General features: G+C 41.0%; 1 protein-coding gene across 1 annotated transcript in view; it reads right to left on the bottom strand.

The window, feature by feature from the left end:
- Positions 1-16,226, bottom strand: part of LOC148360149 (protein diaphanous homolog 2-like) — a 169,746-nt gene that overhangs the window by 87,042 nt on the left and 66,478 nt on the right. Inside the window, exons 3-4 of the mRNA XM_088343589.1 lie at positions 15,832-15,924; positions 13,587-13,652 (exon numbers count right to left, since the gene is read on the bottom strand). Of these exons, the coding sequence (XP_088199715.1) occupies positions 13,587-13,652; positions 15,832-15,924 (159 nt within the window). The remainder of the gene's footprint in view (positions 1-13,586; positions 13,653-15,831; positions 15,925-16,226) is intronic.

Below are 16,226 nucleotides of genomic sequence, written 5' to 3'. Positions count from 1 at the left end.
TTTGCCCTGCAAAATTGATCCACTATTGACAATTTACACTTAGGGTGACCTTTCATAACTGCCCCCACACTTGAGAAGCAATATTGTTAGGGGACTAAGCAAGGAGAGAAAGAGGCGGTGAATATACTCCGGGATATTACTGGATCTCATAAGCTAGTAGGAGCTAGTTCATTGATTGCTCAATAAGCAGAAGGCGTTTGCGTCGATGATCTTTCCGGTGGCCGAGTAGAATTATCGTTTCATTAACTCCGCCGGGGAGGTTTATGTTAACAATTTTGGGGTTGGTGGGAAGGTTTAAGAAACAAAGTTTTACTGCTCCGGATGAACATCAAGGGTAATTGTCACTTATTTTAACACTGCATAACCTGTAATAATAATGAATTTTCAATTGATGGATATTATTTTCACAACTTTAGCCAATGTTCTTGCTTCAGAATTTATTGCTATACAGTGGTTCTCGACCATAATCCGTTCCAGAACCCTGTTCGAAAACCGATTTGTTCAATCACCGAAATCATTTTTCCCATTAAAAATAATGTAAATCGTTTTAATCCGTTCCAACACCCTGAATGTTTACCATGAACGTAAACATGAAGCTAACCCAGGCTAATCGTACGTTCGCGTTAGCGTAATCTTCCGTACGAAAGATTACGCTAACATGAAGGTGTAAATTAAAAAAAATCAGGTCGTTTACAAGTCATTTAGCACCACTAGTGGCTAGCGCTTCAGTGGAAAGGGGGCTCCGTTCCAACACCCTGAATTTTGGGCTCAGTTACAACACCCTGAATGTTTACCTGAATGTTCAACGTAATCATAGAGCTAACCCAGGCTAATCGTACGTGATCACATTACCCTGATTTTAGCTAACCTGCATTGGCTCCCTGTTAGCTTAAGATGTGATTTTAAGGTTCTGTTGGTATTATACAAAATCATGCATGGACTTGCTCCCTCATATCTTTCAGATTTAATCTCCCCCTATGTTCCAGTCCGGAGCCTTTGCTCTGAAAATGCTGGTCTACTAGCTATCCCAAGAGCCAAGAAGAAATCGGAAAATTCGAGAGCGTTCTCCATTCGGGCCCCGGTGTTGTGGTATGCTCTGCTCTCTGAAATCCGAGCTACAACCTCAGTGGAACCTTTTAAATCTAAGCTTAAAATACACTTCTATTCTATAGCAAACGAAGAACCTCTATTTTATGTTGAGAATATCTGTGTATTATTTGCCCTCATGTCGGTTTTAGATCAGGGGATGGTGTCTTAATAGTCTGTAGTTTGCAGTTATCTGTGGTCTGTGCAGCCCTTTGAGACTCTTTGTGATTAAGGGCGTCACAAATAAACATGACTTGACGATAAATAGGTAAAAGGAAATGCCAATATTGGGTTTGGGTAAGTCTTTTTAGGTCGATGTGCTTATATTTATCTACCTTTTCTTCCCTTATTTAAGGAGAGCAGGTTATAGATTTCAAAGAGCAGCACTTTGATGTCTCATCTCGCGTTTTAATATCTCAAATCTGCCAAAGCCGTCGGAGCAACAGCATGAGGCTCTGCGTCCCGTGGGCATTTTGCTCTGATAAAACGTTAGCTCCACTCCCTGCCGGATTGCCTCCGGGGCGACTCCGATGAATAGCGTCTATTAACACCGGGAGTGGACGCCGGTAGGAGGTCTTAGTTCTCCGCTTTCAGATATCGAATTGAAACGTGCTTGGCATTAGAGCTGAGGAGAGAATGTTGGTGTCCATTCATTCTGTGCCACCCAAATCTCCGTATCCCGAGCCACTTCGTCTAGCTTATCCAACAAGAATTGGAGGCGCTCTCAGGTCAGCCAAGAAATATATCTTCAGCGTGTCCTGGGTCATTTCAAGGATCTCATGCCAGTGAGAGATGCCCAAAATACCTCCTGTACCAGATGCCCGAGCCACCTCAACTCTAAGTACACAAAGTCCATTCCGAAAGACAGAACCATTCGCTCTATTGAATGCAAATACGTCCATATATTTTGGAAAAATGCATTCTAGGACCATTGATTTAAAATGAGTGAGATCCATTTAAAATATGATTTTAAAATTTAGTGCTGTAATCCCTCGCTATAACACTGTTTACTTTTTAGAGTTACAACACACATTTTGTTGTGCATTCCGATTGGCTAAAAAGTACATGAAACATTTGGTATTGGTAAAAACAAAAGGGATCAAATAAACCCCCAGGATATGGCGACCCCACTTTACGACATTTTCAATTTACGACATAGAATACGATGTTTTTGGCACCGTTTTCTCAACATTACACATTCAAGGTTTTTGAACTGCCTTTGTACTTATGTAGAGTGACACAGTTAATATACCCGTCTGCTATTGGCTGTCATCTTGTAAAATGCCGGTCTGCTATTGGTTTAAGTCACAGCATCTTTTGGCTGAACTACCTCCCACAATGTCTTTCTCTCTCCATTTGGTTCAGAACTGTGGGTTCTTCGTTAAGACTGCATAAAATAAAATACAGTATGTTTTGTTTTTCTAATTTAATGGTTCTAAGACTTGCATTAATGCTAAAGAGGAAGCAACTTACCCAAATAACCACATCAATTAAGCTTCCAATTATCAATGAATACAAATATAACATATGAATCAATACCCTAGCGACTTCTCATGGCCAAAACCAACTGACAATTGGGACTTTCATTGAGAATAAGAAGGCGGTTACCAGTAATATATTCTAAGGGCAGACAATCCTCACAACTGGAAGTTTTAAAACCAGTTTTTAATCAGCCCTTGCAATCGTCCCTCTGTGTCCACCCGCTAACTCCACTCTACCAGCTCAAGTATACAGGTTTATGTGGGCATAGTGTTTGCTTTATACTGTTTTGTTATTCTGATGTCTTTATCTTGGATACGGGTGGGTTTGGAACGTAAAACATTGATATTTCACTTTACCTAGTACACTAAATCACATGTCTTCCCTATACTGTAGAGCAGGGGTGTCAATCTCATTTTAACTGGGGGGCCACACGATAGAACAAACATTCTGTCGGGGGCTGGACTAGTAGATTAAAGAGAAAGAAAAAGGGATAAAGAAGTAAAAGAGAGAAGAAAAGAGAAAAGAAAGCGTAAAAGGATATTAAGAGAGAAAGAAGAAGAGAGAAAAGGAAAAAAGGAAGTTAGAGCAAAAGAGGTTAAAAGACACAGAGAGAAAGAGACAAAGAGCAACGGAGGAAGAGAAAAAGAGAGACACAGAGAGTGAGAGAGACAGAGACAGAGTGGGAGAAAAGGGGTGGAAAAGAAAGAGAGAGAGAAATAAATACAAGTACAGTGTCTTTGTTCGAGGCACCTGGCTTTGGCAACATCAAGTTGACATATTTCAACCTGCAGCTTTTTTTTCTCTTGCGCTTCTCTGAGTGTTGTCTCGCGGGCCGGACTCAATCCCTTAGCGGGCCTGATCCGGCCCGTGGGCCCCTGTTTGACACCTGTGCTGTTGAGCGTTCAAACCCCCATGATAAATAAGTATTAAAAAAATGACTTTATGGGGCGGCAGCACGGTGGGGCAGTGGTTAGTGCGTGAGCGGCACAGTTCTGAGGTCATGAGATTGAACCTCCTGTGTAGAGTTTGCATGTTCTCCCCGTGCTTGAATGGGTTTCCTCCCACATTTCAAAAACATGCATGTCAGGTTAATTGGCCAGTCCAAATTGTCCTTAGATGTAAAGGAGCGAATGAATTGTCCGTCTCAGTGTGCCCTGGGACTGGTTGGCAACCAGTTCAGGGTGTCCCCTGCCCACTGCCCAAAGACAGCTGGGATGGGCTCCAGCACCCCCGCGACCCTACTGAGGATAAGCAGTGCAGATAATGGATGGATGAATGGATGGATGGATGGACTTTATGGGGCTACAGCTAAACAACAGAGTAGTAGGGATCTTTTCCATCAAACGCCACCCTTGGTTACCTTACCGGTAGGGTTACTTTAAGTGGATTACTTTCAATTACTTTGGGATTACTCCAATACCAATTATGCTAATAAAAGACAAAATAAACTAAATATGAATAAAATTCGTAAATTTTGTGTGAACTTGGGTAGTAACAGAATACATGGAGTGGCAAAAATGATGTTGGTTTCATTTTGTTTTTGTCATTTTATGTTAGTTTTGCTGGCGATCAAAGAGATCACAGCCAGGAGAGAAAGCTTACCACGTGTTGTGAGTCATCATTTTATTCATATTTAGTTTCTTTTGTCTTTTATTAGCATATTTGGTATCGGAGTAATCCAAAAGTAATTGGAAGTAATCCAGTTAAAGTAACCCTACCCAACCCTGCTTACCACCTACTCAGATTCCTCCATTTCTCTAAAGTTTTTATGCAAAAGTCGGTAATTTCATCTTAATTAAAGCTGGCCTTGCGGGGGGTCCGCTCACTGATCTAAACCGATGAATTAAACGCAGGTTTTGAAAGATTAGAAAGTCGGCCTTTAATTCCGTGACCCGAGCGAGCGTTATATCGCTACCACGGCATTTTAATGAGAGTTATCCCCTCCCCCTCTTCAATGTTAAATAAGTCCTTAAGAGACTTAGTATACTGAAGTGATAATGGAACTTTTTTGATGGGCTGACCCGGGTAGGTGAAAAGGAAAGGAAGGAGGGCCGGAGGAGGTTCGGGGAGAGATAATGATGTTGGAAATATATAAGATGGTCTGGCCTCTCTTTGAAATGTGATAGATGCGTCTTTTGGGATGCCCCCTCGCGATGAACGACCCGCTGAGTGCGGCTTTCATCACTGACCAAAAATCGATGGCGGAGGATGTATGAGGGGCTTGTGTCTTAAATCTGCCAATCTTGCGCCAGATACCTTGGTAACAGCCATACCGAGGGGAGACGGGAGAAAATGGAACACGGACGGGCTAACCTTATCCAAGTCTGTCAAAAAAAAGCTTGATTTTGGCAAAAAGGGCACTTAGTTTTATATATATTACTTAAATAAATATTATGTTATTACTATGTTGGTACTACGTTATTACCAGGATGTATGAGGGGCTTTTTTCTTAAATCTGCCAATCTTGCGCCAGATACCTTGGTAACGGCCATACCGAGGGGAGACGGGAGGAAATGGAACACGGACAGGCTAACTTTATCCAAGTCTGTCAAAAAAAAGCTTGATTTTGGAAAAAAGGGCACTTAGTTTTATATACATTTCTTAAATAAATATTATATTATTACTATGTTGGTACTATGTTATTACCAGGATGTATGGGGGGGCTTTTTTCTTAAATCTGCCAATCTTGCGCCATATACCTTGGTAACAGCCATACCGAGGGGAGGCGGGAGAAAATGGAACACGGACAGGCTAACTTTATCCAAGTCTGTCAAAAAAAAAACTTGATTTTGGCACAATTCCGGACTATAAGCCGCTACTTTTTTCCCTAACTTTCAACCCTGCGGCTTATTCAGTGATGCGGTCAATTTATGTAATTTTTCTAACGGCCGCCAGTGGCGCTCAAGTGTTGCTACCATTAACTGCCCTGTCGAAGCTATATTATTATTATTATTAAAGCTTTGAAAACTCTCTCGGTGTACCGTCTTTCTTTGTAAATATGTGTAACCCATGTATAATATGTATTTGCAACTGCATATTTTTGTAATGTATTTATTTGTGTTTATTTTAGAACCTTATTCTGATATAGGTGAACGAAAAATGAGGGGCGGAACAAACGCGGGATGCCAAGTTTAAGTGGGGACCACTAAAGGTGAGGGACAGACAGGGAAAGAAGAGGGGGTAAAAAGTTGGTTAGAGAAAAAGGAGTTGCGTGAGTAAATGTGTTCATCTGATATATTTTTCCCACCCTTACCTTTGGAAATATACACTTTTTTCCTTGGATTACTTTCAACGGGATCTGGACTCTGCAGGTCTGCATCAAACCTTAAGTACCGGTATCATTTTCCGTTCATTTTGCCGGCTGTGATTTTAGGACTGTGGACTTTAACGAAGGACATTTAGTTTCAATCGCGGGACTTAAAGTCGGGTTTGGGTTAATTTTGTGTTTGTGTTACATGTTTAAATGTGGGCGTATGCGGCTTATATACAGGTGCGGCTTGTGTATGTACAAAATCGTTTTTCCTCTCAAAATGTGGTGGGTGCAGCTCATAATCAGGTGCTCTCTATAGTCCGGAATTTACGGTAGTTTGAATTTCGTGTCCTTGGTGGATTGTAGATTGATTTTCTATTAGTAGTTTCCACAGATAAATCCGTAGTTTGCAGAATTACTTTAAAACCCCTTTTTCTACTGAGTGGTGATTGGAGAAATCTGATTAAATCGTTTTCGAAAGCAGTAAAGATCGCACATGTGAGACTCTCATCTCTCAAAAAGCCGTAGTTTCCACATTTAAGGATTTACATCAAATAAAGGATAGTTTAATTCATATCACTCAACAAAAATCAAAAGGTAGGCCCCAAAAATATGCTCTGTAGCTGCATCCTGTTTACAAGGTGTCTTCATACGTGGCCTACCAGAAGCACAGACTTACAACATATATGGATGGATACAAGTGTACCATTTTGCCCTGAGGGCTGGAAAAAAATAATGCAAATTCCCTTGAAAAATCAACCAACACACCCATCCATCGATCCATCCACCTATATCTAGATCCATCCATTTCTCTCTAGATTCATCAACTTCTCTCTAGATCCATATCTTTCTCTTTAGATCAAGGTCTCTAACATTGGACAGTTGAGGTGCCTGTGGACCTGTCCTGAAAATAGCTCACCAGTGCTGGGTCAATGGGGTTTTGTAGTACATTGTTTTTTCAGTGGTTGACTGAGTATATTTAACCCTATTTCATACAATTAGCCTGGTAATAACATAGTACCAACATAGTAATAACATATTTTTATTTAAGAAATGTATATAAAACTAAGTGTCCTTTGCCCAATTAGTAACACAGAGTAGCTCTCAATTTGAAAAAGATTGGGGACCCCTGCTCTATTTTCATCTATCCCTAAATCCATCTATTACTAGATAGATCTGAGTATCTGTAGATCTACCCCTCTCTAGATCTACCTGTCTCTAGATCCATTGCTGTATCTATCGCTCTATCTATCGCTCTATCTATCTATCTATCTATCTATCTATATATCTATCTATCGCCCTATATATCTATCTCTCTCTCTCTCTCTCTCTGTCTGTCTATGTATTCCACTATCTATGTATTCTGCTCTATGTATTCCGCTCTCTCTCTCTCTCTCTCTCTCTCTCTCTCTCTCTCTCTCTCTCTCTCTCTCTCTCTCTCTCTCTCTCTCTCTCTCTCTCTCTCTCTCTCTCTCTCTATCTCTCTCCCCTTTTTCCAGACTGATATAAACTATCAAGAATAACTACTTTTGAAATACAACAAACTACATCCACTACACTCAAAATAATGGACAACCTTAAACAGAACTTACTGAAAATATGTAAAGCATTTTCCTTCAATTGCACACGGAAAGTATTTTTATGATGATACTCATTTTGTTGTTAACTCAATTGCAGGATATTTAAAGTGAACACTCGGAAATTATGCTCATTTTAGTACCAAACATGTATAAATTGCTCTCGTTCCTTACTTCTCTTATTACATTTGGTTATGGAACCGATTCATCGTGAAAATCGAGGGAATACTGCATTTTTCAAACACAGAGTCGCAATCTTCCCATTTTATATCACTATGCGTTGAATGCTTCCAAAAACTCCCATTAATCTTTCCATTTTTCCACACTGGATTAGAACTGTCTGGTGTAATTGCGTAACACATGCACGGAGCCTCCGGGGTGAGCTTTTCCATCTCATACAAAGTGGAGACAAGGAAATGGGAAATGCTGCTAGAATTGGGAGTAATTGTGACTGGCAGCAGCAAGGATTGCGCCGGTGCCGGAGGAAGTCGGCTGGAGGGGAGTCGAGACTGAAAGACGACGAGCAGACACTCGCTGCGTTTCAATCAACTCGTGGACGACGGAGGCACTCGCTTGCAGCGGGCGCTTGCCATGCACGCTAAGTTAATCAAGCTTTAAAATGGCGGATGAAGGAGGCGGTGGCGGGTAGGAGGGGAAACATTTGCTACGCCGGATGAATTCACTGCGGGGTTGGACTTCTTGACTTTTCCAGTCACAGGTAAAAAAATATTCCCCGAGACTATTTTAGAGGGCAGCACGGCGGCGCAGTGGTTAGCGCGTGTGCGGCACAGTTCTAAGGTCTTGGGAACCTCCTGTGTGGGTTCAAATCCAGCTACCGGACTTACTGTGCGGAGTTTGTATGTTCTCCCTGTGCTTGCGTGGGTTTCCTGCGGGCACTCCGGTTTCCTCCCACATTCCAAAGACATGCATTTCAGGTGAATTGGCCGGTCCAAATTGTCCCTAGGTGTGACTAAGCGAGTGAGTTGTCTGTCCCCGTGTGCCCTGCGATTGGCTGGCAACCAGTTCAGGGTGTCCCCTGCCCACTGCCCGGAGATGGCTGGGATGGGCTCCAGGCCCCCCGCGACCCTAATAAGGATAAGCGGTACAGCTAATGAGATGAGATGAGACTATTTTAGGGTTCAATGATTGGACGATGCTTTTGTTTTGGTATTAGATTTGAATTATTCGTGATTACCGATTGGAATCACCTGTGCCCGCTCATTTGGTGCCAACCGCTGTGGGCTCTGATTGGCTCCCTGTCAGTATTTGAACCCAGTCCTATCAATCCCCTGTTGTCAGTCCGTCTGCGAACTTCAGTGTACACTAGGCAAGCCTTTTTCGACCCTGACTCCAACCTGTCCCGTTTATGCTCCTGTCTGTCTCCGGCTACGACCTGTTTTGATCCTGACCACGTCTGCTCTCCCGTCCCGGCTTATGACCTCTTTTCGTCCCCGACTACGTCTACTCTCTCGCTCTGGCTTACGACTCGTTTACGACCACGACCACGCCCTGCTTTCCCAATCCCGGCTACCGACCAGTTTTTCCGTCCCTGAATCCGCCACCACTCGCTACGGAAGATCCACTTCCGTGTTCGGATCACAATCAGTTTAGTCTAGGCAAACTTTTTTCGACTCTGACTCACACCTGTTCTTGCTCCCGTCCGTTCCCCGGCTTCGACCCGTTTTTTCATCCTGACCACGTCTACTCTCCTATTCTGGCTTACGACCTGTTTCCGACCCTGACCATGTTTTTGCTCTCCTTTCCCGGCTATCGACTTGTTTTCCGTCCCTGACACCGCTCATTACGGAAGATCCACTTCCGCCTTCGGATCACAATCCGAGTACGAGAGCGACTTGCTTCCCGCATCTAGCGGGCACCGGATCGTGGTCGCTGCCCTTCCTCTCTCTATCTCAATAAACTTGTGAGAAACGTTATACGATTGGGTCTACCCTTTGATCTGGACGTGACAGAATGTACTTTACTGTCATTGATAATAACTTGGTGAACATGGTTTACAATGAGATTAGACACGGCACTCCCGGATAAACACGTAATAATAATAAAGAAATAATGTCAGGTCAAATAGTCAAAATATTGTGCTAGGAGACTGTCCTAAATTGCAATATAGGTGCAATGAAAAAACAGTCCAATAGCATTTGGCAGCAACAAAATTTCTAAAAAGACCACAAATTATATAAATAACCATATTGCAATACAATACTGTCATGATTGCTGATTTAGCGCCAATTGCTTCGAATTTTGATTGGCTCCCTGTCCCTATTTAAACCCACTCCTTTCTGTCACCTGTTGTCAGTCCAATTGCGAACTTCAGTTTACTTTAGGCAAACTTTTTTCGACCCTGACTCACACCTGTTTTTGCTCCCGTCTGTTCCCCGGCTTTGACACGTTTTTGGATCCTGACCACGTCTTCTCTCTCGTCCGGGTTTCGACCTCTTTTTGTCCCTGACCACGTCTCTTCTCCTATTCTGGCTTACGACCCGTTTCCGACCCCGACCATGTTTTTGCTCTCCTGTCCCGGCTACCGACCTGTTTTCCGTCCCTGACACCGCTCATTACGGAAGATCCACTTCCGTATTCCGATCACAATCCGAGTAAGAGAGCGACTTGCTTCCCGCGTCCAGCAAACACCGGATTGTGTTCGAGTCGAAATGTCATCCCTAACAGCAGTGTCGTGAGTGTGAGTGGTTAAGGAATGACAAGAGTGATCAGAACTTTCAGAGTTCAGCCCATGCACCCACTCTCTGGTTCTCTCCCCAGACGCAGGTGGGAGATCAGTGTAGTTGTCAGGGCCTGAGATGCTTACAAGACTCTGCCCATCATCTGCCGCACATCCAGACCGGTTTAGCTGAGCAGGCACTTGAACATGAGATTCTTCGGAGACAGTGGGACTGGTCATTGGAGAACAAACAGAAGCAGATGATTGCGCAAAGGACAAAGACAAATCAGACTGGAGAGAGGTCTGGTCTTGAACTGGTAGAAAGTTAACTAACATCAGCAGGTTACGGTGAACAACCTTCTCATTCCCTGTGATGGTGTCTTGAATTTTGTATGTGTGTGTTTGAGGGTTCATCTCAATCACAGTGTAGATGGTAGACTCCCACCTATCAGCCACTTTTCGCCTGCCCCTCTCATTTTTGTTCGCCACAAGGACTCTATCTCCAACTTCAATTGACGGCCCTTTTGCTGCACTGTTATAGAGTCGAGTCTGTCTGCCCTGTTCCTTTTTTGCATGTTCCTGAGCAATTGACATAGCCTCCCTCAGGTCCTCAGACAGTTTTGCGACATATATGCCGTATATCACATATCATATCTTCCTTTCAATGAAGCTTGTGGTAAACGTTACGCAATTGGGTCCTGATTCCGTTCTGGTCTTGACACGTATAGCCCTAGGGAAACCCCAGATCATTCAATAAAACCACAATTGGACCGATCCCTCCCCCTCAATATAAAATCAACTTCAAAACCACCCATGCTAACTGTCCTTATGAGGCTAAACCATTAGCATCAACAGTAAATGCAAACTAGAAAGCAAGCAAGAACCAATGAATGTCTTTGATGTCTTTGAGTATCAATGACACCGAGTGAATGAATGAAGGTTAAAAGAAATAATAATCACACAACTGTCCATAGAGGATCATTTGATGGGATTTCAAAACAAATTCGGACATGATTACAGTATACATTTTAGCAAATCTTACCTCCTACCACATAACAGTCAACATTTAAACAAAAGGAGGGGAAATGTCATATATATCCACTTTCCAAGGCTCCTCAAGTAGTTAAAACACATTCAACCACTTAGTCGGAAAATTGAAAAGCTTGTTGAATGCAATTTTGGCTGAATAAATTTGACGAAATTTTGCATATTCAATAAAAAAAAATACTTGGCAAGGTGAAAATGAAAGGACTTAATAAGCAATTGAGACACACTAGGTTGCAAACAACTCAGAAAAGTCAGGTGTCAATGGAGCTACTAAGAAAAGTTTGTTCATGAACTGGTTGAAAGAAAAAAGGATGGACCCCCCAGGATATGACATGAATTTGTTCTGAGGTGGGTATGGCAAGGTGACATCGCCCTATATTGAGGGGGGTACAAATCTATGGCAATAAGTAGCTAATGTGTTCTGAACCCCATTAAAAACATTACAATAACACAATATTATAAAGTCAGTTCTATTTTGCTAGTTGTGTATGAGCATATCAATAAATACATTTTTTTTTCAAATTGAGGTCTTTGAGTTTTTCCTTCCCCTCATGTAGGTCTTAGATCAGGGGATTTTGTAATAATAGTCTATAAATTGCAATAATCTGTGGCCTGTGCGGATGTTTGAGCCTCTTTGTGATTAAGGGCTATATAAATAAACATGACTTGACTGAAAAATGAAATTTTATTTACCAATGGTGTGACGTTACCCGAGCTGGCGTGGTGGAGTAGCAGGTGGATGCAGAGAGGGAAGGAGACCGCAATGGTCGAAAATATAATAAAGTGACTTTAAAACTTCCACTTATAGGGATTGTTATGTCTTTGAACGATTTCCTTGCTTTAATTAGCTACCTACTTTTGATAACAGCCCCTAATTGTTGATGGGTTACCGCCATGCAACTCAATGAAGTAAGCAAATTGATTGTCTTGAGTTTTTTTTTTTTTTAATTCTCACAAAATCTGTGTTTTTGTTGCATTTCTGTTAAAATTCTTGTACCGCATTCATTTCTTAAGCCATGGGCGTGTGTAACTGTCTATTTTGTTTGGCACTTTATGGGCTTTTACGCTTGCCGTACCTTCAGCTCAATAACATCGTGCTGAAGATGATTGGAGTCGTGCACAGACGCCCTGAATTTTGTATTGTTTTGTTTACTGAATACAGGCAATAAACCCAGTGACTGTGAACCTTGTGTCGCGCATGATTGAGGGTCGTTACACTTACTTCGTATTTACTGAGAATCACACATTTCTTTACATGGTTGTCATGTTTTTGCTTCCCCCTTTAGCATTACAGTGGAACCTCGGTTTTCGAACGCCTCTCAGTTCGAACAAATCGGTGTCCGACCAAAAATTTCTAAAAATTCTTGCTTGGTTCGGTCAAAAAATCGGAGTTCGAACGCCGGTAATGCGTGAGTGCGTACGCTAGGGTGCGATGCTGAGCGGCGTACGGGTGTTTTAGCCCCTTATTATGCCTCCGAAGAAAGTCAGTGCAAGCAGCAAAGTTGCTACAGGTGAAAAAAGAAAAGTAGTGCGTACAACTATTGCATATAAGAAATAAATAATAGCCAAATATGAAGGAGGTGTGCGAGCGCCTTCTGCTGACCACCACAAAGGTAAGAAATCCTATTCATAAGATTACGACAACGCGAACGTACGATTAGCATGGGTTAGCTTTAAGTTTACCTCAAACATTCAGGGTGTTAGAACGGAGCCCAACATTGAGGGTGTTGGAATGGAGCCCCCTTTCCAATGAACCGCTCACTACTTGTTGTGGAGACCCGGGTGCTAAATGACGTGTAAACGACCTGATTTTTTTATTTTTACACGTTCATGTTAGCGTAATCTTTCGTACGGAAGATTACGATAACGCGAACGTACGATTAGCCTGGGTTAGCTTTAAGTTTACGTTAAACATTCAAGGTAAACATTCAGGGTGTTGGAACGGATTAAAACGATTGACATTATTTTTAATGGGGAAAATGATTTCGGTGATCGAACAAATCGGTTTTCGAACAGGGTTCTGGAATGGATTATGGTCGAGAACCGAGGTTCCACTGTACTGAGAGCCTCTGGACCCAACACAAAAATCTCTAAGTCTTAACAAAGCACTTCCGATTCTGAACTGATTGAAGAGAGGGGAAAGTTGATACAAACCAATAGCAGACCAGCTTTAATATGATTCCCACCAATAGCACACAGGAGTCTATTTTAGGAGTGCAAAATCAGGCCATAAAGAGGGGCCGAAAACCCCTCCATCTAATTTAAATTGAAAACATTGTAAGGCGAGGTTGCCATGCCATATCCCGGGGGTGTAATGTCAAAGCTGCAGAAAAGGTGAATGGCAGTGCTGTGCACAATGAAGGATGAAGAATTACACAACCTGAATTAAAGCAGCTGGAAGCAAAGTTGCTGTTGTAAGCAGAAGGAAAAGTAAAATAAAAGAGAAAATAAACTTAAAAAGACACACCTAAGGTTCGGTAACCGTAGTTAGCGGCCGGCCAGCGAGAGCTCGGACTGGAAGGACTTTGATCACCTGTGAGGAGGCGGCCATTGAAAGCCAAAAAAGAAGAGAAAAAAAGAAGTATGGAGAGAGAGAAAGACAGAAATATGTTTGGGAAATGATTCTCAGAAGTGAGCAATTGTCATTGAAACAGCAAGAAGGAAAGATTAAACAGTAGAGAGGCAAACAGATTGTATTTTCTCAAGAAGTGCCCTTTTTCACTGTCCTTGAAAATAATGGAAATACTTTGAAGACAATTATGTTAAATTAAAAAGAGCAATATTAGAAAAGACAAGTATTCTCCATTAGTCCCTGAAAAATGCATTGGATTTTTCTTAGTAATTCAAATACAAATAATAAATAAAAACATATTAGAAAAAAAAAAAACCTCGAGCATTTTTTGGCGGGGTGGATACGTAAAAAATTATCATTCCCCCCAAAATTAATTGGATTTTTAAATGAATGAATCAATAAATACAAAAATAATGTAACGGTTGCCATGGTGCCCAATTGGCCCCGCCCGTGTGGCGCCAGCTGCGGCTCATTAACAGACTGGCTTTCTGTCTTTTTAAACTCAGTGCGCTCTCTCTTACTTGGTCAGTCCGTCAAGGAACCTCTGCCCCGCAAGACGTGGGTTCTGACTCGGCACTGTTTTCCTGTTGGTATTTCCAGTCTGGTATTGTTCCCGTTTATTTTTGTCCTGTTTAATATCGGTTTCCAGTTTCGTTCCCGTCTATTTTTGTCCTGTTTATTATTCTTTCCAGTTTTTGTTCCCGTCTTGTTTGTCCTGTTTATTTTTTATATCCTGTTTCATGATCTATCCTGTCTGTCTGTCCCGTCCTGTCCGGTATCAACCCCAGCTGTCCGATATCAACTCGGGCAATTGGAATCTATCTCGTCGGTCTCTAGCTTCCTGTCTTTCCACGCCAGACCGTTGTCTAAAGTGCATGACTCCTCATTTCCCGCAAAATAAAAGCCTTGTGTGAGAATGTCACGCGTTTGGGTCCTGAGCCTGTTCATGTTCCTGACAAATAATAGATACAATTATAAATATAACACCAACATCTGATTTTTGGGAGGATCGACAACTAACATTTACTTAAAAAATACATAGGGTATTTTCCTTAATACAAAAAAAAATGTTTTTAAATACCCAAAAATATAGTTCAGGTATTGTTAAATACACACCCGCAAACATAATCCAACATTATATATTTTCAGGAAGATGAATAAACACTATTACCTCCATAAATCCCATATATTATTTTAAAAAATACAGTTTTAGGGAGATGAATACATTGAATTATAATGCCCCAAAATGAATCAGATACTTAATTTTTTAAAAAAAGTAAAAAATATATATATTAAAAAATAAACAAATAAATTCAATTTAAAAAAAAATGCCATTTATGATAGCGGACCAAGCAAATCTATAATCGGTGAAATTAAATTAATAAAGGCATTGTTTGAAAAAATCAAAATAAAATAAAAAAAAAATATGAAAGGGCCTAAGTATGAGAAAATACAGTGTGTTTACCTCAATATTGTCAGAGCACTAAGGAAGCAAAAAATGCATACACTCGCTTGTATAACAAGAACAAAAATGTATGATAAAAAATGAATCTACTGTGCTCAAATCTAAAAAAATAAATACAAATAAATTGAATCCATGTTATCAAGTGAGTGTAGACATAATACATGATTGTGTTTAAAATTAAAGATGAGGAAAATACATAGAAGAAGATAAGTCGATGAACACCCCGCTATTTTTCTATTACTCCCACTTAAAATTCATGGAAGGGTCTGAAATGATCATTGTAGGTGCATGTCCACTGTGAAGGAGATAAACTAAAAAGAAAAATCCAGAAATCACAACGCATCATTTTTCAACGGTTATTGAATTCCTATCGAATTGTTATTGCATTCCTATCATGAGGGTCAAATGTAAATGACAATTGAGTCTTCACTTTTATTTAATTGTAGTTTGCAAAGGATAACTGGAGAATTTATTTCAACGAAGATAATTATGTGCCATACTCATCTATTTAGCATCAAATTACAAATAAAACAGAATTAAAGTTCAACTAACAGGTTTGACTCACTCAAGTTCGATTAACTCGAGTTGGAGTAACCGGAGTTCAGCTAACACGATGTTTCAAAAATCAATTTAACTTTCTATCGCTTTAGACATAAAGTTGTGTTTTTGTCCTACCATTGCGCGGCGTCCGTTTTCGCCGGTCTCGGAATGCGGCTCCCGACTGCAGCGCTTCCATCAGGCTGTCCATGACTCCGGTTTCGTCTCCCTCTGTTGGACAAACACCATAGAAAAAGAAGTAAGGATTCAGTTAACAGAGCCTCGGTGAATAAAAATATATATGAAAGAAGATCTTATGGACGGAAAATCAAAGTGATCAATATACATTTCTCATATCAGACTTTTCTGTATTGTTATTAGAGTAATTTAAATTGTTTTTCTTATAATATTGCATTTTACCTGTTTTTAATCCAAATATTTCACAAGTCTTGTCTAATGAAATGGGAAAATTACAATAGTACAGTATTTTATTAAACAGTATGTCACAAATAAAAGCGAGTACACCCCTCAAA

This window comes from Urocampus carinirostris, chromosome 9 (genome assembly GCF_059441175.1).
Source record: "Urocampus carinirostris isolate Australia breed hairy pipefish chromosome 9, RoL_Ucar_1.0, whole genome shotgun sequence".
Taxonomy (NCBI): domain Eukaryota; kingdom Metazoa; phylum Chordata; class Actinopteri; order Syngnathiformes; family Syngnathidae; genus Urocampus; species Urocampus carinirostris.
Note: the sequence above shows the minus strand (reverse complement) of the source record. Positions and strands in the feature narration are given on the sequence as shown.